The sequence below is a fragment of the Mustela nigripes genome, chromosome 3 (assembly GCF_022355385.1).
Source record: "Mustela nigripes isolate SB6536 chromosome 3, MUSNIG.SB6536, whole genome shotgun sequence".
Classification (NCBI taxonomy): Eukaryota; Metazoa; Chordata; class Mammalia; order Carnivora; family Mustelidae; genus Mustela; species Mustela nigripes.
The window spans coordinates 113,866,505-113,886,154 of NC_081559.1; the positions used below are offsets into that span (position 1 = coordinate 113,866,505).

At 50.3% G+C, this 19,650-nt stretch overlaps 1 protein-coding gene across 1 annotated transcript in view; it reads right to left on the reverse strand.

The window, feature by feature from the left end:
- MYO7B (myosin VIIB) overlaps positions 1-19,650 on the reverse strand; it is an 81,204-nt gene that overhangs the window by 35,567 nt on the left and 25,987 nt on the right. The window contains exons 9-18 of the mRNA XM_059394550.1: positions 18,064-18,140; positions 16,775-16,894; positions 16,328-16,470; positions 14,087-14,297; positions 13,269-13,404; positions 8,564-8,727; positions 6,157-6,294; positions 3,873-4,025; positions 3,079-3,177; positions 1,127-1,221 (exon numbers count right to left, since the gene is read on the reverse strand). Of these exons, the coding sequence (XP_059250533.1) occupies positions 1,127-1,221; positions 3,079-3,177; positions 3,873-4,025; positions 6,157-6,294; positions 8,564-8,727; positions 13,269-13,404; positions 14,087-14,297; positions 16,328-16,470; positions 16,775-16,894; positions 18,064-18,140 (1,336 nt within the window). The remainder of the gene's footprint in view (positions 1-1,126; positions 1,222-3,078; positions 3,178-3,872; positions 4,026-6,156; positions 6,295-8,563; positions 8,728-13,268; positions 13,405-14,086; positions 14,298-16,327; positions 16,471-16,774; positions 16,895-18,063; positions 18,141-19,650) is intronic.

The window sequence follows — 19,650 nt, forward strand, 5'->3', positions numbered from 1 at the left end:
ATTATCTACATAGAAAATTTCAAGAAATCCATAAAAAGTAAGTGGTTGTAGGAAACAAAGTCAACACATGCAAATCAATAATATTTTTAGACTAGCCATGAACATATCAATGCCAAAATTAAAAATACAATACCATTTATAATGTCTAAAAAAACCCCAATCTATAATGTCTCAAAAAAACAAAACACATACAGAACATGTATACCAGAAACTAAAAAACATTGGTGAAAGACATCAGAGAAGATCTAAATAAACGGAATTCACGGGTTAGGGAACTTAACATGGGGGATGTCAATTCTCCTCAAATTGATATATAACATTAATTACGACCAAAATTCCAGCAAGAATTTTTTGTAGGTATAGATAAAGACTTTCTAAGATGTATATGGAAAGGCAAAGGACCCAGAACAGCTAAAACAATTTTGAAAAAGAAGGTACTAGGAATCAGTCTATTTGAAGACTTACTATGTAACTACAGTCAACAAGACAGTGTGGCACCATCAGAGGAACAGATACATGTATCAGTGGAACCAAACAGAGAATGCAGAAACAGATCTGCATATATGCCCAACTGGTTTTGGACACAAGTGTAAAATCAATTCACTGAGAAAAGGATGGGACTTCCAATGAATGATGCTGGAGCAACATCCACTGGGGAAAATTTTTTAAAAAGAACCATAGCCTAAGTCTCACATGCTAGACAAGATTTAACTCAAAATGAAAATAGACCTAAATGCAAACTGCAAAACATAGAACCTTCTAGAAAAAAGACTGGAGAAAACCTTCAGGCAAAGATCTTAGATGTGACACCAAAAGCATGCTCCCTGAAGGGAAATTGGATAAACTGGACTCCACCAAAACCAAAAATTTTGCCCTGCAAAAACCCTCTTAAGAGAACTTAAGGAAAAACTATAGACTGGGAGGAGATATTTACAAACCACACATCCAAGAAGGACTAGTATCTGGAATACATAAGTAATTCTCAAAACTCAACAAAGAATCCAATCAGAAACTGGGCAAACAATAAGCACAGATGTTTCACCAAAGAGGATATATATATGTGGCAGACAAGCCCATGAATAGATGTGGGTGTGTGGTTTGGGAGGGGGTTGGGGAGAGCCAGCACCTCCATTTGTAGCCTCGTACGACTCTCTGGATGTTGACTGTTGCCTTGTCCAGGGCCTGGCTCCTTTGTACCTCCAGCAGAGTGTCCTGGTTATCCTGGAACAGAGGAGATCCCAGCATGTAGCTGCCTCCACTCATCTGCACACCCTACCTGGGGCCAGGGCCCTATCTCCAGAAGGAGCATATGTGCTCCCAGGAGGGCAAGAAGGGGAAGGGGGCCCTCAGATTGATCCTGATGTGGCTCAGACATAGGAGCTGTAACAACACCCCTATTTCTCAATACAAGAACTTCCCATTTTAGTTCTTTCTTCTTGTTTATTCAATCTGGCAAATTTATTTCTACCTTTGAGTAGAAATAACTTCTTCTTGCTAATTCTACTTGATACTTCTTGGGTAACAAGTGGGCAAATTTTCCCTGAAGGTGTGTTTCATTTTCCAAAATTCATGTGAAATATCACTCAACTTGTAGTAAGATTCATGCTTGTTTCAATAGAAATATATTTCCCCCAAGCTTTGAGTAAGATTCAAAGTGAGCTGATGAGCCGCATTTGCCCCTGAGCTGTGACTTTCTCTGGCCTCCCTTTGTACTTCACCTGGATCACTGTTTCCTTGGGATTGCCATGCTAGTCCCTGTAGGAGAAGGACCATCTTTGTAGAAAAGAAAGCAGCTTGGTCGTTTGGTGAGTGGTGAGGAGAGGCAGGAGCTTGGTGGCCTCTCCTACCTCCATCAGTTGCATTAGGCAAGCACTGAGCCTCTTCCCAGGGGGGCACAGGGGACATAGAACTACACATCAGACCTCTGATGGTAGCCTCCAGGAGCAGCCAGGGAGGGAGAGAAGTGAAGCAATGGGCACTGTCCTCCTGCCCTCCTTGACCACCTGCCCACACCGACCAACCCCCTGTGGCCCTCAACGTCTGTCCCAGCTTCCTGGACAGCACCCTGGGAATTCTCCCATGTCTTCCCTCTGCCAGCCTCACTTCCCCAGTGGAATCTGAAGCCCTTCTGCCTTTTCCTTCTTGTCTAAGTCCAGAGCCCCAGCACAGGCCTGGCTGATGCATGGACAGATGAACAGATGGACGACTAGAGGGTCAGGGCAGGGAGGTCCCTCTGGGAACAGAGAGGCTGGGTAAGCAGACTCTGTGTGGAAGTAGAGGGAGTGGAGGACTCAGGAAGGGGTGGTAGGGATGGGGTGGGGCTTGGGAGGCTGGCAGAGCATGCTTCTGGCACTGACCTTCTCTTCTCCCTCCTCTTTCTCTCTTTGCTCACCCACCCAGAGCTTACAAGGCTAGCGAATGTGGAGTTTCTCTCCTCAGTCGCTCTTGACCCAACCTGTGGTCCTGGAGGGCCCAAAGGCCAGGTTCAGGGGCTAGAGCCTGTTAGCCACAAGCTGTTTCTGTGTGACTTGGGCCTTCCTGTAAGTTGTGAGAGATGGAGGTAGGAAGTGGGTGGTGCAGCCTGGACGCGTCTGCCCAAGGACAAGCTCTTCTGGGGTGAGGGGGAATCAGCAAATGGATTCCCTCTACTGAAGCACTAGATCCCAGGGCTCTAAAGAGGTGGAGCTTCCCCCAGTCTGACTTCCCTGGTCCGGCTCCTAGCATAGAGAAAGAGGCCTATTCTCAGGGACTGTGGGAGCCTACCCTGAGCTCCTTCTTGCTTCTGCTTGGTGGCTTGGAGCAGCTCCTCCTTATCCTCAGGTCTGGCCTTAGATGCCCCACTCTGAGAAGCCTCCTGGACTTCTGCAGGCTGGACTGAGCCCTCCCCCTGCCTTCCTTCCTGCCTGCCCCCTGCATGGCTCCAGCATGGCTTTCTACAACAGGGATGCCTCAGGGTGGGGGCCAAACCTGGAACAGTCTCCCATGGCATTGGCTCAGGATGGGTGAGGGGATGCTACCTGGTGGGCATGGGAACAGCCCCAAGGAGGAGACCGAGGACCAGCACATTCAGAAGCTCACCTTCAGGAAGATTTTGGTCTTTCCCACTTTCCACTCTTTGTCTGTTCCCAGCCACATTTCAGCAATGTGCAGAGTCATCTGGCGAGCTTTGTCTCGAAGCTGCCAAAGAGAAGACAGGAGTGACTCAGGGGAGTTGGAGCAGCCCCCCAACCCCACCCCAAGGTGGAGGGTGGAGGGTCCCTTCTCAAAGGCTTTCTGGGATTCAAGTCTTCCTCCTCTCTTGGGTTTCACCGTCAGTGTTGCTTAGCAAGGACACAGGCTCAGGCACTTCCAAAGAAGGATGGGGCCCAAGGGAGCACCCAGGACCTGGAACATCAAGGCCACCATGCTTTACAGGCCTGGAGACTCGGTGTGGCTGTTGGGTACTTGCGCAGTCCAAAATTCAGGACTGTTATTTGAGGAAGGATGGGAAGGACCTCCTGTCTCAAATAGCAATCCAGCCACACATCATCTCTCCAGCTTGCTACCATGTGCTTTAAATCGCAGACACCTACTAGAACCAACATATCCAGCCACTGGCCTCATCCAGTGAGTGTGACCATGTGAGCCTCTAGAGGCTCCCTCACTTCCAGGACACCCAGGGAGTGAGACCTGGGGCGGGAGGAGATAAGAGGAAGGGAGGAGCAAGGGTCATTGCAAAGCTTGGAGTCTGGGAAGGGACCCTTAGCCTCAGGAGGGCAGCTTGAGGACACCCTTGGGACTGGAGGTTGGGGTACCTGGAGGTGGAAAGGGTTCTGAGGGTTACCACTACTGCCTCTTAGGGCCAGTCTGCTGAGGCGGAGGGCAACAGGCACCTGTAAGCGCACAGCGCTGGGCAGCACCACGCCGAACCTCTGTGAGAACTCCTGGAATGTGTACCGGAGGGGGAAGCCCGATTTGCGGATGTGCACAGTCTCCATCATGCCAGAGTAGCGCAGCTGCCGGATGCACAGGTCCCGGTCGAAGAGCTGTGGGGGCAAAAGAGGGAAGCCCACTCTCTGAGCCCTGGCACATGGTGGCCATGTCTGCGAGGCTCTGCGAGGCAACCCCAGCCCTGCAGCCATCCCCAGATGCAAGACAACTCAACAATGCTTGGTTTGACCAAAAGTCTCTTTTGAAGAGAGAGGTATTTGGTGTGAAGTCACTGAAAAGTCCTGAAAGTGTTTCTGAGGAGATAAAAGTTGATAACATACAAACTGTGACATCCAGGAGAACACTAAATACTTCCCTCATTCTCAGGATAAGCAAAGTGCTATGAATATAAAAGTCATTTGCATTTGTCATGTTAAATGTTTCCTCCTGGCCTTGCCTGTGTTGGAGTGGGCACCCCTGCAGCACTTCCGGCACCATTCTGCTTCCCACAGTGTAGCAGAATGGAGGAATACATTTCCCACCTGGAGTCAGAAACTATTCTAGTTTAGTCTCTCTCCCCCTCCCCCTCCCACCCAAAGACGGGTGTGGCCAACAGGACTATGGGCCTGATGCTTTTCACAGGGGTATGGGGACTCAGCCACCACCCCAGACTCTATATAGTTCAGCCTCTAGTGAACCTTCTCTCAACCTCCAAGCCAGGAATGTCTGGGGACTAGGGGCACACCTTCAAATCTGGAACTCCACCAGGAGCCAGTTACCCACCTGGAAACACTGAGAGCCACAGAAACAACTGCTTATGGCATTTAGTCTTTCGCAACTAATTGATTCCCATTTATTGAGCATTTCCCGTGGGCTCAGTGTTTCTCATTTAATCTTTACAACAGCCCTACCTGGTGGAGTACTTAGCTCCAGTTTAAAAACAGATTCCCTAGGGGTGTCTGGGTGGCTCAGTGGGTTAAGCCGCTGCCTTCGGCTCAGGTCATGATCTCGGGGTCCTGGGATCAAGTCCCACATTGGGCTCTCTGCTCAGCAGGGAGCCTGTTTCCCTCTCTCTCTCTCTGTCTGCCTTTCTGCCTGCTTGTGATCTCTCTCTGTCAAATAAATAAAAATAAAATCTTTTAAAAAAATTAAAAAACAAAACAAAACAAAAACAGATCCCTGAGGCTCAGGGCCAACACTCCCAAGTGACTTAGCCAGGTTTAAACACTGAGCCTGCCTGCCTACCCCTGCTTCCCTCCTCCATCGCCTTCCCTCTGCCCCCTCCCTCGCCCCCCAACCCCCGCCCCTTTCTGTTCCCTCCCCCCCCCCCGCCCCCTCCCCTCCCTCTTATAGCAGCCTCGGTCTCTGAAAGACTTGTGGAAACAGGAACATCAGCCTCAGGCCCCGCCCTCCATCTCACAGCTCCGCAAGCAGGAGATGTGGGTGTGGGCAGAGAGCCTCCGGGAGCACAGTTATTATCTAAATATAGGTATTGTACCTCTAAGGAAGGTACATTCTAGATTTCCTAGTTCAGTCCCAATTTTCTATAGTTTCATTCTATTAAAAAATATAATTAATGTAATATTAATTTTTCCCCTTATAAAATATTTTGAGTCATTTTATCTCCCTTGAGATGACATCTCCCAGTTTGGGAGTCTTGAATTTCAGCCTCTGGGTGGGATCCCCAAGCCCACAGATCTGGGACTCCTGGGCAGGCACCTGGCTCCCACTCCACACTATATATATGCGGATAAAACCACTCTTCAAAGAGCTGATTGGCCAAGAGCCGCTTGGCCTCAGGTCTTGGTGACCATTGGCTTGTCAGCCTCTGACATTCTATTACCAGTTGCGGGCCCCTTAGCGCCTTACTGAAAGGGGTTTACACATGCAGATTTGCCAAAACATCACGTACAGTTCTTGCTGCTTCCACCCCCTCCCCCAGGCAGGCACAATTCTGACTTTACAGAAAACAGACTCAAAGAAGTAAATCACCTGGCCAAGTGCACACAGCCTGAATGGTGGACTGAGACAGCAGAGCTCTGGGTTATCGAAAGCCTAGCCAGTCACTGATCTTTCAATGGTCTAGACTGGTCACCTTACTTCAGTGTCCCCATCTCTAGAATGGGGGCAGAGAGCTCTCATGCTGACCAGGCCCACTGAAGGGAGAGATGTGACCCTAGATACCATCAGACTCATCTAATAGATGCCCCCTCCCTCTCCCGCATGCCCCTAGCCTCCCCTCATTACCAGCGGCTTTTTGTACTCGTTGGGTTTGATGCAGCGGATGAAGTAGGGCTGGCAGCTGGTCAGGATTTTCATCAGCTGGTCCAGGGACTTTTTGAACTGGCTGGCCAACGTGGAGGGCCGCTTGCTGGGGTCTGTGGACTGCAGGCAGAAAAACAGGCATAAGTGAGGGGCTGGGCAGCTCGGCCTGGGGCACAGCTGACCCAGGTGAAGGCTTCTGCCAAGGTCCCAGATAGGCAGGGCTGCATTCTTTCAGCCCCTCATACACTGGCCCATCATAGGTTCTGGTGGGTAAGATGGGACAAGGTATCCTGTTCAGGGGTGGGGGTTACTCAAGTGGGGTGTGCAAGATGATACAACAGAGTGGGAAAGAATATGAAAACTGGCAACATTCACTTTTTACCTCTACCCTTCTATGTTTTTAGTTTTTGTATCGGTTTTGTATGTTTTTAAAAAAATGTTTTATAGTGCACATTTTAAGATTGTAGTACATGTATATTGTTTTATTTTATTTTTTTAAAAAAAGGTTTTATATATTTATTTTTGACAGAGAGAGAGACAGTGAGAGAGGGAATACAAGCAGGGGGAGTGGAGGAGGGAAAAGCAGGCTTCCCCCTGAGCAGGGAGCCCTGACAAGGGGCTTGCTCTGATACCAGGACCCTGGGATCATGATCTGAGATGAAGTCAGACGCTTAACGACTGAGCCACCCAGGCACACCCATGTGTATTGTTTTAAAGTAGATGTGACAAAATTATGGATGCAAGAAGAAGCCAGCGCAAGTCCCCAGCTGGCTCAGTGTGTGCTTTGTGCAATGCTGATCTTGGGTGATGCACTCTGATCAAACTCTTCCCAAGTCAAATGCACCCTAGCAAAGGTATGTAGTGCCAAATTGCATTAATTGGTGACACAAGTCTTAACACTTCTGAAAAGAGAATGCAATCATCAGCACCTTGTAATATCAATGGGCAGCATTTTCTTGTTGTCCTGGTTTGTAAAATAATGTGCATTTCCCTTGCTGTCCTCTTGTTCCCTGAAATCTCCAGGACATTCTCTGCCCCCCGCCCCACCCTGCAGAGCCAGGACAAGCCTGTACTCTGGCCTCAGGTGGGGAGAGTTTAGCCTGGCTCAGTGAGACACAGGGTCCAGCCTGGCTCCACCTAGGTCCAGACTGGGGCAATTCCTGCCCAGCCTCATGGCTCCTTGGTGCCTCCCCAGGCCTGCTCTGCACATGGTGGGTCCTGAGGTCTCTGGAGAGGCCTCCTCCAGAGGTCAGGTGGAGCACAATGAAAGGTCAAGGGCATCTCATTGTGGGAAGTGCTGAATGCAAGGCACAGAGTGCAGTTTCCTCAGTCTATACTCCAATTCCCGAACCACTAGCAGCTAGCCCTGCTTCACTGGCCGGGGCTGGAGGAGCTCCTCACTAGACGATGCATGAGGCTTTTCTGGAATAGTCATTCTTAAGGGGTGGAAGCAAGGCAAGGAGTGGGTGGGCAGACCCTCACCCTCCCAGGAAATCCTAGGCTGCCCTGAGGAGAACTAGGGGCTCTCTGCTGCCCACTTTCCTTGTCAGCAGCCCTTAGTGCTTCTGCTGCCACAGCACACACCCCATACCCGCCCACACACACCACACATAACACACACATCCCACATACATACCATAAACACCATAGCGCACACACCCTCATACACACCACACACCCCATGCACAGAAAACATACATACTGTACCACAGACACATACATGTCACTACATGTCACATATCACATATACATGTCACGCATGCCATAGCACACATGTGCACACACCACAAATCCCATACCATACACACATCTCGCACACCCCACATATACTACCCTCCACCCCCCACACCATACACATACATACCATATGTACTATAGTACACTCCCCCACATACCACACATATCTCATACAACAAACATATACCCATACACACACCACAAACACCACATACATCACACAAAATACACCCCCAACCCCAATCCCCACACACACCAAATACCACATACACCACACATATTCCCCACAGACACTGCACAAAACACACGCACTGTACACACATACCACACAATACACACACCACACACACACACACACACACATACAACATATGCACAGAGATCAATATAGAAAAATACAATGAACGAAAGCAGATGTGCCCCCACCGGACCACCACACACTTAGAAGCAGGCACATCCACAGGTACCTGTCCCCTTACCGCCATCCACACAGCAGTAGCAGTACCCCACTCCTGTTTTACACTCACTTCTGGCCCCTGAATAAACAACTGAGACCCCAGGTGATAGGTCTCTGTGCATGCACGTCTGAGTCCCGAGGCCCTAAGGGCTGAGAGACCCAGAAGGCACTGGCAGGGCACCCATGGGAGCCCACCTTGAAGAGCTGGCTCCCTGTCTTTGCCTGGATGATGGTACCATGGCCCAGTTTGGTCTCTGCTGACTCCAGCTTGAATATCTCCCTCAGGAACTTGTTTTTGGAGGAGTAGACCAGGGTGAGGATATCTGTGCTCAGTACATCTCGATTCTTCTCCAGGAAGCCTGTGGGAGAAGGAGAGCCCACCTGTAAGCCCAGTTCAGCCATCCCCTCTGACCCACAGGGGAACGGAAAGCAATAAGGTGGGGACTCCGGTTACCTCAAGATGCCCGGAGGAGCCCCCACCGAAGCTGCCCTCTCCATCCCTCCCTTGATCTCCCTGTCCAGTCAGCAGAGCTCCTTGCACCTGGGGCCTGAATTCAGCTCTTCCCAGCACCAGTGTGTCACACCACATTTAAACTCTCCAGCCCCTGCACCCACCATCCATACCACAACCCCCTGTCTAAGCCATGGCCACTTCTTCTGCTTGAATCACAGCCCACCCCTCTGCTCTCTGTCCCACACTTCTAGGCTCATGGCCCGGGAACGGACCATCCTGGAGCTGCACGCTGCTGTGTTACTCTGCCTGAACCCATTCTCTGCTATCAGAGCATGGTGGCGCCTCATCCCCTCCCTCATCTCCTGGGGCCCCCGTGGCCCTGTACCCCACTGGTGCCAAAGCACCCCAGAGGCTCCAGCTCTCCCACACCTCCAGCCCCCACCAGCTGCTGCTGGACACTCTTTCCTGCTTATCCAGCTGAGCCAGCTCCGGCTCATTCTCAAGACCAGCTCAAGGACTGTCTATTCCAGGAGGCTCCTCAGGGCCCTCCTGGGGATCCCCTGGTCTCTGTGGGACCTTTCTCATGGGCCCTACTACTCAGGTCAGGGGGTGGCCTGAGGACTTTTCCTCCTCTTTGCCAGCCAGAGCTCTCCCTGGGTGCACGATGGACAGGAGTGCCTCAGGTCCGACACCTCCAGCCATAGCCATCACAGTAACTGCCAAGTACACAGCAACCAGCTCCAGAGCTGACCAGTGGCCATAGCAGATGGTGCATCCCTTCATGATACAGTTTAGGTCTCCCTGCAGTGAGATGGCTGGGGGCTCTCAGGAGGGCTCTGGCCCACTAAATTTCTTGGTGACCTTGAGCAGATCTGATTGGGGCAACTACTTATTCATTAAAAGAAGCTACAAAGAAAAGGAGTTAAAGGACAGAGTGAAGAAGCCTCCCTCCCCCACCAGTAAGCCCTGAAAATCTGGCAGCCTGGTAATGTCCAGAGAGCTTGTAGTCTGGAGAGGGAGGCGTGGCCACTCCTGCCCTTGCCCCTGAGCCCAGACAGCTCTGGGAGTATCTGCATACAGCCCCAGCCAGCCAGTCTATGTGAGTGTGTTGTTGGTGGCGGTGGGGGGGGGGGGGGTTGTTACTTCCAATGTCCTGCAAAACCTGCGTAGGGGGGAAGCTACTCTGCTCTTTCTGGGAGCCCAAAATGGAAAGAGGGAAGGCATTTATACCACTTGTCTTACTGGCTGAAGGATAGGTTTGTGGCTCTGATCAGGAGGTCCTTAGGGCACATTTCCCTTCTTATTATGAGTTCAAACTGCACAGGTCTTGGGACAGAATGTATCCCTTTAGGCAGTGTGTGAATGTGTGTGTGAGTGTATGTGTGCTCTCTAACAGAATGGGTTTAGGAACCAAACATATCTGTGCTTGCTAAGGAGGATCTGAGGGCCTGGTAGCCCTGGCCCCTCCACCAGCCCTGCTCTGCAGTCCTAGAAGGTCCTACTAGGGCCAGAGTTCCCTCCAGCAAGAAGACTGAGAATCCAGAAATTGAGGGGGGGGGGCATTGTTATGGGGCTGAGTTGCATCCCTCCCAAATCCATATGTTTTTATTCTAATTTCCAGTATCGCAGACTATGACTATATGTAGAGATGGGACCTTTACAGGGGAGATTAAGTTAAAATGAGGCTATTTGGGTGGCTGTAATCCAGTGTGACTGGTGTCCTATATGAAGAGATTAGGACACAGATGCATAGAGACACTAAAGATGCCAGAAACATCAGAAGGAATCACCCACAACTTAATCTTGGACTTCTGGCCTCTAGAACCATGAGGAAGTGCATCTCTGTTCCTACCTGGGAAAATTTGATATGGCAGTCCTAGCCAACTATTAACAGAGGCATGATTCTGGGCATGGGTAAGAATGGACATGCCCTAAAATGGGACACAGGATCACCGAGAAGGTGATGAAGAAGAGCTGCTTCTCAAAACCAGGCTGGTGAGGGTTTGGGGTCTGCTGTAGGGCTACACTCCTGGGACATCTAGAGTTGACCCCACAAGGGCATGGCCCTGAGTTTCCTCTCCCACTGTGCCCCTTTAAGTCACCCCATCTTTTACGGGGGTGCTCTGTGCAAACCTGCACAGCCTGATTGGGGGTTAGGGAGACTGAGTCAGGGGGAAGGAAGCCGATTTTCCCCACCTCTGCCCCCAGTGCCTGTGGGGGGAAGGCACTGTGCCAGGAGCTCCAGGGCACCATGAGGACTCACAGAACTGGGGGTGACAAGAGCGAGCATGTGCTGTGCACACAAACGCTTTTCCCAGCTGCATGCTGGGGAGGCTGCCCTCTGCAGATGGAGGATGAGCAGACACTTGGTGGCACTCTGTGCCTCTCTAGGCTTAGGCAGAGCCTCCCCTACTTGGGGAGTTCTCAAAGGGAGGGGTGTACTGAGGCACCCCAGGCTCAATCCCCCAGTAGGCAGAGTAAGTGGGGCTTAGTTCATCAGCATAGCATGGCACCCAAAGAAAAACTAGCAGGCTCACCTTTAATGAACATTAATAGAATTTTCCATTCAGAAAGTCTACAAAGAAGCTGTCTTGATCATAGCATACACAACAATAGTTTTATGTCACTTCAAATAATAAAAATTGGCCTTGAATTGCCGATGGAGGTTGGGATGGACTCAGTGTATTATATTCTGGGACTTTGCAGGTCCCGCTAGCTCTGGTCTCTCCCTTTCTGAAGAGCCCCAAAGCCAGGGCCAGGTGGGGACAATGAAGGAGCCACCACCTTCTCATTCTACAATAGAAATGATCCCTGATCTCCCAACACCTCACCTCTTCTAATGTGAAAGTGTCAGTCCCTCCTACTGCCTTGTTTCTCCAACTGAAAAGTATGCACAGATCATCCCTGACTTTGAGTTTCCAGTTATACAGACCAGAGCTCCTCCTCATTTCTCCATATGAGCCACAGAGATGCTGCTATGGCTTCCTGACCCATTATCCTGACCACAGCTGTACACTGACTACCTTTCTCATTTTTCGAAGAGCACCAATAGATTTAATCACCCCAGGCCTCCAGTCAAAACTCCAGTCAAAACCATGCCTGAGCCTATCTTAGCATAAATAAAAATTAACTCAAAATGAATCAAAGACCTAAATAAAAAGTTAAAACTAAAGAACTCTTAGAAGAAAACACAGAGGTAGATCTTGGGTCAGACAGTGGTTTTTTAGTCATGACACCAAAAGCATGAACAACAAAAGAAAAAATAGATAATTGGACTTTATCAAATTGAAAAACTTTTGTGCTTCAAAGACACTATCAAGAAGTGAAAAGATGACTCAGAGAGCAGGAGAAAACATTTGCAGATTACATATCTGATAAGGTACTTATATCCAGGATAAATAAAGAACTCTTACAACTCAATAATAAAAAGACAACTAATTAAAACATGGGCTAAGGGTTTGAACAAGACATTTTTCCAAAGATGATATACAAATGAACAATAAGCACATGAAGAGATACTCAAGGCATCAGGGAAACACAAACCAACACTACACTGAGATACCACTTCAAATCCCCTGGGGTGGTAACATAAAAAAGACAGGCAATAGCAAGTGGATTTGGAAAAATTAGAGCCTTCATACATTGTTGGTGGGAATGTGAGCTGGTACAGTCATTACTCAGAAAGATAAATATAGAATTACCTATATCAGTATATATACTGATATATCCTATATATCCTATATCAGTATATATACATATATATACTGATATACCACAAAGAAGTAGAAATATTTGCCTACGTAAAAACTTGCATGTGAGTATTCATGGCAGCAATATTCATAATAGCCAAAAGGTGGAAACAATGCAAATGTTTATCAATTGACAAAGAGATAAATGAAATGTGCTATATTCACACAGTGGAATATGATCATACTGCAATAGAAGGAAATAATTTTCTGATATATATGAGTTTATGGACGAACCTTAAAAACATTATGCTAAATGAAAGAAGCCAGCCACAAAGACCACACATTGCACTGGGTCCATTTCTATGAAACGTCTATAACAGGTAAATCCATAGGGATGGAAATTATCAGTTGCCCAGGATTGGGGGAAAATGCAGACTGATGATTAATTGGAGGTTCCATTTTGGAGTGATGAAAATGTTCTAAACTTATGGCAATGGTTACCCACCTCTGTGAATATACTAACGACCACTGAGTTGAGGCTAAAATGGGTGAATTACATGGTATGTGAATTATGTCTCAATAGAGCTGTCACTGATAGCTATCTCTGCTATCACAAACCATGCATGGTCCATCCCATTCCCTCTATCACATTGCTTGCTCTGCAAAATGACCATGTTCTCTCAAGCTTTCTTCCCATGGCCTTTCTGGAATGATCCAGATTTGGAAGGAAGGGGAAGGAGAGAGGAGCTGCACGTACCTTCTGTCTGGTAGTACACCTCACCCGCAAAGTGGGTGATGCCAAATCTGGCATCATGGATGTTCCTGGGCTGCAGGTAGGCCTTGTTGTTGGCATGGACATTGTTGAGTTTTTGCAGCATGGTGGTATCTGTCCCCTGGAAGAACACAGACACCCTATGGGCTGACATCCCAGAGTCCAGCCATGGGGAGGTCAGCTGGCACATCCACAGGGCTCAGGGGCTTCCTCACAGGGGCAAAGCAACCGGGCTCAGAATGACTGAGGACCCTTCTACAGATGGGAAACTGCTGCCCAGGGATAGGTGACTGCTTGCAGTAAATGGGGACCAAGCTGGAAGCAGAGAATGGGTCTGCCAACTTCCAGTGCCAGCTCTCCCCGTCCAGCTTTCCTTACAATTATCTAGGTACCCTGACCCTGGTTTCACCCTTCTCTGGACTCTGAACTCTTACTATTTTGAAAATTTACTGCCCTAAGGATAGGCAGAGTTCCTTGAGGGCGAGCAGGCAAGCATTTCCCTCTCTTGCACCCCTGAAGCCCTTGGCCCATGGGTGCTTAGCAATCCCCTCATGGGGTGAGTTCTTAGATTAAATAATCAGTGACCGCAATGTCATGCTGCTGGGGAGAGGGGGTGAGGGTGGGGTTGGTGAGCCTCCGGGTGAGGAGGTTGCTTAGGCTGGGGCTGGTCTGTTAATCTCTGGTAGAGTTTTCAGCAACCTAGGGACCCATGGGCCACCCCAGGGGAGTTTCCCAACCTTGAGGGCAAGAGCCAGGAGCAGGGGTCTCCACCCTCATGAGGGTCCACAGGCTCAGGGGCTTACCTGTGGGAAGTGGCTCTCTTCGTCCAGGAGGGAGATGATGCTCATGGGCTTGAGGGCCAGCAGGTCCAGTGTGGGCCGATTGTCATTGTAGTGGATGTAGTCCCAGGCGATGTTCTCCGAGAGGTATTCCTCCTGCTCCATGGTGAACACGTGCTGCACAAAGAACTGCTGTAGGTGCTCGTTGGCAAAGTTGATGCAGAGCTGCTCAAAGCTGTGGAGGGAATGCACACCCAGAGGTGGAGCAAGATCAGCTCGCTCCCTGTTGGAGCTGGCTTGAAGGGCTGACCACCAGCCATTTGCATCCGGCCATGCATGCATGCGCACAGACACGCATCCGCATACGTGTGTACTACCTCTTTGCTCTGTCTCTGCCACCATCACCTCCTCCAGCCCACGGCAGACAGACTAGGAGAATGTCATCATGAGATCATCCTTAGGGGACTAGGTGTCCTGTAGCAGCCCCAGCCCCAGGGGCTGAGATGAGATTTTGGAGACCAGGTAGCGGTAATGACTGCTGGGCTGCTTTGCATCAGTCAGACTCCTTGCTCCCGCCCCATCCTCCAGCTGCTCTTCCTCCTGGGCACCCCACCTCCAGAAATGATCCCTCCACTCACCACCCCTGGCTCAAGTCACCAACCAAGGAGTCACGCTTGACACCTCTCTCTGCCTCCTCCCCAGTTCCAGTCAGCTGCCGAAGTCTGGTCCCCGCTCTCTCTATCACAGTACCCTGACCTGTGTACTCTCTTCTACTCATGGGCAGAGGCCCGTGTCCAGGCCCCCTTATTCACTGGGAAAAACCCGGGGGTGGCTTCCTGCTGGCTCCCTCCATCCCCCCATCTCCGCATGCCGCTAGGGGGAGCTCTTTGGAGAGCAGGCCCCACTTGTCCCCCTGTTTCCAATCCTCCCAGGTTTCCCGCTGTTTTCATATTCTCCTCAGACAGAGATACAGTACAAAGCCTCCCCGCAGCTCCCAGGAAGTGGCCTGGGTCACCATGGCCTCCTTCCCATGGTGCTGTGAAGGTACCCATTTCTTCCGTGCCTTGGAGTGGTCTCACGTTTGCTACCACCCTCCTCTCCTTCCTCATTGCCCAGCTCATTCTGTTCAACCCTTGGCTCTCACTTTCTTCCTCAGGATGGGTTGCTCATATATGCAAATCCTCATCATACCTGAGCCTGGTCGTTTAACACCTGTTAGCCCAAGAGGTGAGGGGACAGGTCCACCGTGTCCCCCACTCCTAGCACACTGCCTGGAGAGTGCTCAGTGGCCACCTGCAGGAGGTGACTGCTGCCCTGTAGCAAAGCCAGCTTGTGGCTCCTTCAAGGAAGGTCCCTGTATAAATGACCGGATCCCCCGCAACCAGTTATTTGTCCACCTCCAAGCTGTCTAACGTGTGTGGTCTACTCAGCTGTCCCTCTTAAGAACAGAAACCAATGATCTGAATCACACTTGAATTTCTGTGCCTTAGAGCTGCCCTTGCACTGGGCTGAGTTCTGCCAGCCCTGCCCATCCTCCAGCATCCAGTGAGCAGGCCTTCACCCTGCCCCCCTCCATGGCTGGGGATTCTGCAATCCCAGAGTGCTCCTGTTTACTTGTCCCAAGGTCCTTATTTTCCTGATCTGTCATCCTCCTGCCACTTGATAATGCCTCAGGGCATCACTCATCCTCATTCAGCTCCACTGCCTGACTCTCTTCAGCACCCTGTCCCCTCCTCTCCCCAGCCTTCATCACAGTCCCAGCTAGGCTTCACTTTTCTGACCTGCCTCCTGCCTGGGGTGCTGGGACACTGGGATGCAGGATCAGAGGTATCCTGCCTTGTCTTACCCTGGCCAAACTCCAAAGTCAGAGATGGGCACACATCCTCTGCTTTCTGCCACTGCCTAGTATGACAGTTCATCTAAAGATGCAGTTCACCCCAGCCTCATGTGATCATTCACTTCAGTTCATTAGGAGAGCAGATGGCTCAAAAGAGGTGATAAATGCTGGGGCTTCAGCCTCGTGCTTCGGGATGCTTGTAGCTCACTGTGGGGGGGTGTCAGAGGGGTGCACAGACTGTCTCACTGCAGGCACATTCAGGCCTGCAGAGCACACTCACATCTGTGAGAAGGTGGGAGGGGTCCCTGCTCCTGGTCTCATGGCGGGGGCAGTGGGGGGCAGAATGTTTACCCTCCAGCTTGCTCAGTTAGAGAGGAGCTAAGCTGATCTCCCATTCTCTGAAAGCAGGTGAAATGAGATCTTCATACCTATTTTTCTGGAAATTTTCAAAGCCAAATATGTCCAGGAGGCCAATGGATCTTTGTACATTTTTGGGGTCCTGGGCAGATGGAGTGAAAATCGCAGTGTTGATCTTCTTGACAATCCACAGGAAGAGGTGCCCATAGATGCCCTGAGGAGACATGGGGTAAAGCCCATGGGCTTTGAGCGTAAGTGGAATGCAGCCCCTCGTTGCTAAGCTCACCTACAAAGGCTGCACGCACGCGGATCTCATGGACGGACTGAGGGCACTATCCCTACTTTAAAGGCAAGAAACTGAAGGCCAGAAAGGCCAGGAAGCCCACCATCACCAGACAGGTGACTGGCAGTGTCAGGACTCACTCAGGCATCTCTGCTCTTTCCTACTCTTCCCCAGCAGGGCAAGAAGCCGTGTTCAAGAGAGAGATATGTGAGCCCCTTCTCCCACAACTCTGTACCTTGACAAAGGCATCCCTCCTGTCTGCAGCCTGGGTGATGTTCAGGGGCCTGGTGACAGACTCCCCTCGGATGATGATGGAATGCTTGATCAGACAGTCCCGGAGCACCTGGTACTCCACCTGGAAAGGTAGGTGGGAACTCGCATCACAGTTAACAGGGCAGGGTCTGGCTCCGTGCCTAAGACTTACTTGTTCTCTCTTGTGATTGGACACTCTATGCCCGAGGCCTGAGAGGGTGGGAGATGCCTGTGGGGCCATCCAGCAGAGTCAGGCCAGATGAAGGTTTGGGTCAGCCTCTGTCTGCCCTGGCCCAGCATCTGTCTAAACACCAGGGTGTCAGAATGTTCAAGAAGGATGCACAAGCTGAGTGGGTCCTGGGCATGCTGGCTGTTTGGTTTACCAGCTCTATGCTTGTCTTCTGGGGTCTGGGGAAGGGGCTGGTGCCATAAGCAGACCTGGGAAAACAATGGGCAGGGAGGGCTCTGAGGCCAGGCCATTGACCTCTGGATATGCCCCAATTGAAGCCACTCCTGCTTGGAGACTGATGGCCTAAGGGAGCAAGAAGACTCTGGATGGGCCAGTCCTTCTCACCATGCACTGAGCCAGCAAGAACCCAAAGAACCGTGAACCAAATAAAGAACACCTGCAGCAAAATGTGATTGCTTTGCTTGTTTGCTTCTGATGCTATCAATTCCCCACCAGAACTGTCAATGGGGTGTGATAGGGAGGATATTATAATGTCCCCAGGGCAAAGATATTTCTCTATCCAGTGCTGCCATTCTTCCTCCAAGTCCAGACTCCGTTCGGTCTCTGTAATAACCTGGAGGGCTATTGATATGAGCACATTCCACTTTCCCAGAACAGCACAACTCAGGTGGAGGCTTGCTGAAGGGAGGTAGAGAAGGGCCACGTATAAGGGCCCCAGGCTATGTGGCCTTTCAGGGAAAGCTTGGGAACTAGGTGGGGTGGGGAGTGAGGATGCTGAGTGAAGGCCACTGGAGAGCAGCAGGGGCACAGGAATTGGGAAGAAATGGGTGTTAAAGCCAGGCTGATCATTTTGTTGCTTTGTTAAAGAGTAGCTCACACTGCTTCCCACCCTCTTTGTGGCCCTCAGTGCCTGCAGTGCCCAGATGGGTGCAGGGATTGAGTTGAGAGCTAGGAGAGGGGTTGGGGACAGGAGTAGGAACCCTGGGAAGGGTTAATGACAATCAAGTGTTGGAGGGCTGTGAGCCCAGGCCTCTGGGACCCCTCACAGAAATGGAAGCTGGAAGTCACAATGGCCGGGCTACCTCCAGTAACTTCAGCACAGTGGGAAAGGCAGGTGTGTCCATCACATCAGAGGAATCCAGGTTCTCGAAGACTGCAGCTGGGGAGAGAAGCAGTGACCCTGAGTGGGAAACCGGCCTGAAGTGATGGGACAGGGGCCTCAGGAGGGCCTGAGCCTGGGGGAGCCCCAGATCCAGATATCACGGGCACTTGTCCCTGGGTGGGAGGCACTGCCTCTCCCAGACATTCTCTTGGGCAGGCAATGTCCCTGGGGGTTACCAGCCCCTTGGTAGTGAAGGAATGTAGCAGACTGCTTCCCCTCTGCTCAGCGAGATCATGGTGTTCCTTCAGTTAGTCAAGTAAGCGGGCATCAATGGAGCACAACTATAAGCCAGGCCCAGCCCTACTGCAAGAGTCTCCTGACTGGTCTCCCCATTTCAGTCCCCATCTTCCAGAATCTTCCATCTCAGGTCTGCCAGGCCTCGGGAGAGAGAAAGTGTTGTTTCTGTATATATAGTTTTTCTTTTTCAAACTTGAAAAAATGATAAAATAAAGCATATAGATAAAACAAGTATATAGAATCCAAAGGCATGTTATAATAAAACAATGATTCCATGAGTATGTAATAGTGAAACCACTATTACAGTCAAGATATGGAGCCTGGCCCACACTGAAGCCCTCACGGTCCTTTCCTGCTAAGACCGCGTTCCTCCCTACTCACTCATGGAAACCACTTCCTTGGTTTCCATTTTTCTTTCACTACCAAATACTGATCCTGAAACAGCATTTAATTTCAGCTGTTTCTAAATTTTGTGTTAAGGGGGATCTAATTGAATGTCTGATCTACGAGATCTGCATTCTTTGGTGCCTGGTTTTACTCTCAACATCACATTCCTAATACTCTTCCATGTTCTGATGCCCCTGTGTGCGTGTCAGTGCCCACCTGTCACCCACAGAAGTGCCCGGTTCAGTTGATAGGTGCTGTGGGTACAGCAACAACTCATCTGGAGGAGATTTCCTGATGTGATGTGAGAGAGGGGTCCAAATTTATGGACCAGTTTACTGAAAAATCTGTCCTTCCTCACTGTTCCGTGAACTGGTGTCCTTCATGAATTCTAGAACCAGCCATAGTTCATTCCAGTATTGCCTTTGCTCCATCCTTTCTCTCTTTTCCTTTAGTATGTCAATTAAAGGTATGTGGCTGCTTCTCACTTGTCCTCCACATCTCCTACCCTCTTACACATTTTCCACCCTTCTGGGTCTCCATGCTGTGTCCTGACTTTTCCTCCATTTACACATTCCCTCTCCATGTGTATAAAACTGGCTGTTTGGGGCACCTGAGTGGCTCAGTCAGTTAAGCATCTGCCTTTGGCTCAGGTCATGATCTCAGGGTCCTGGGATCCAGCCCCACATCAGGCTCCCTGCTCAGTGGGGAGTCTGCTTCTCCTTCTCCCCCCATTTGTGCTCACTCTTTCTCTATCTTTAATAAATAAATAAAAATTAAAAAAACTTGGGGCGCCTGGGTGGCTCAGTGGGTTAAGCCTCTGCCTTCAGCTCAGGTCATGATCCCAGGGTCCTGGGATAGAGCCCCACATTGGGCTCTCTGCTCT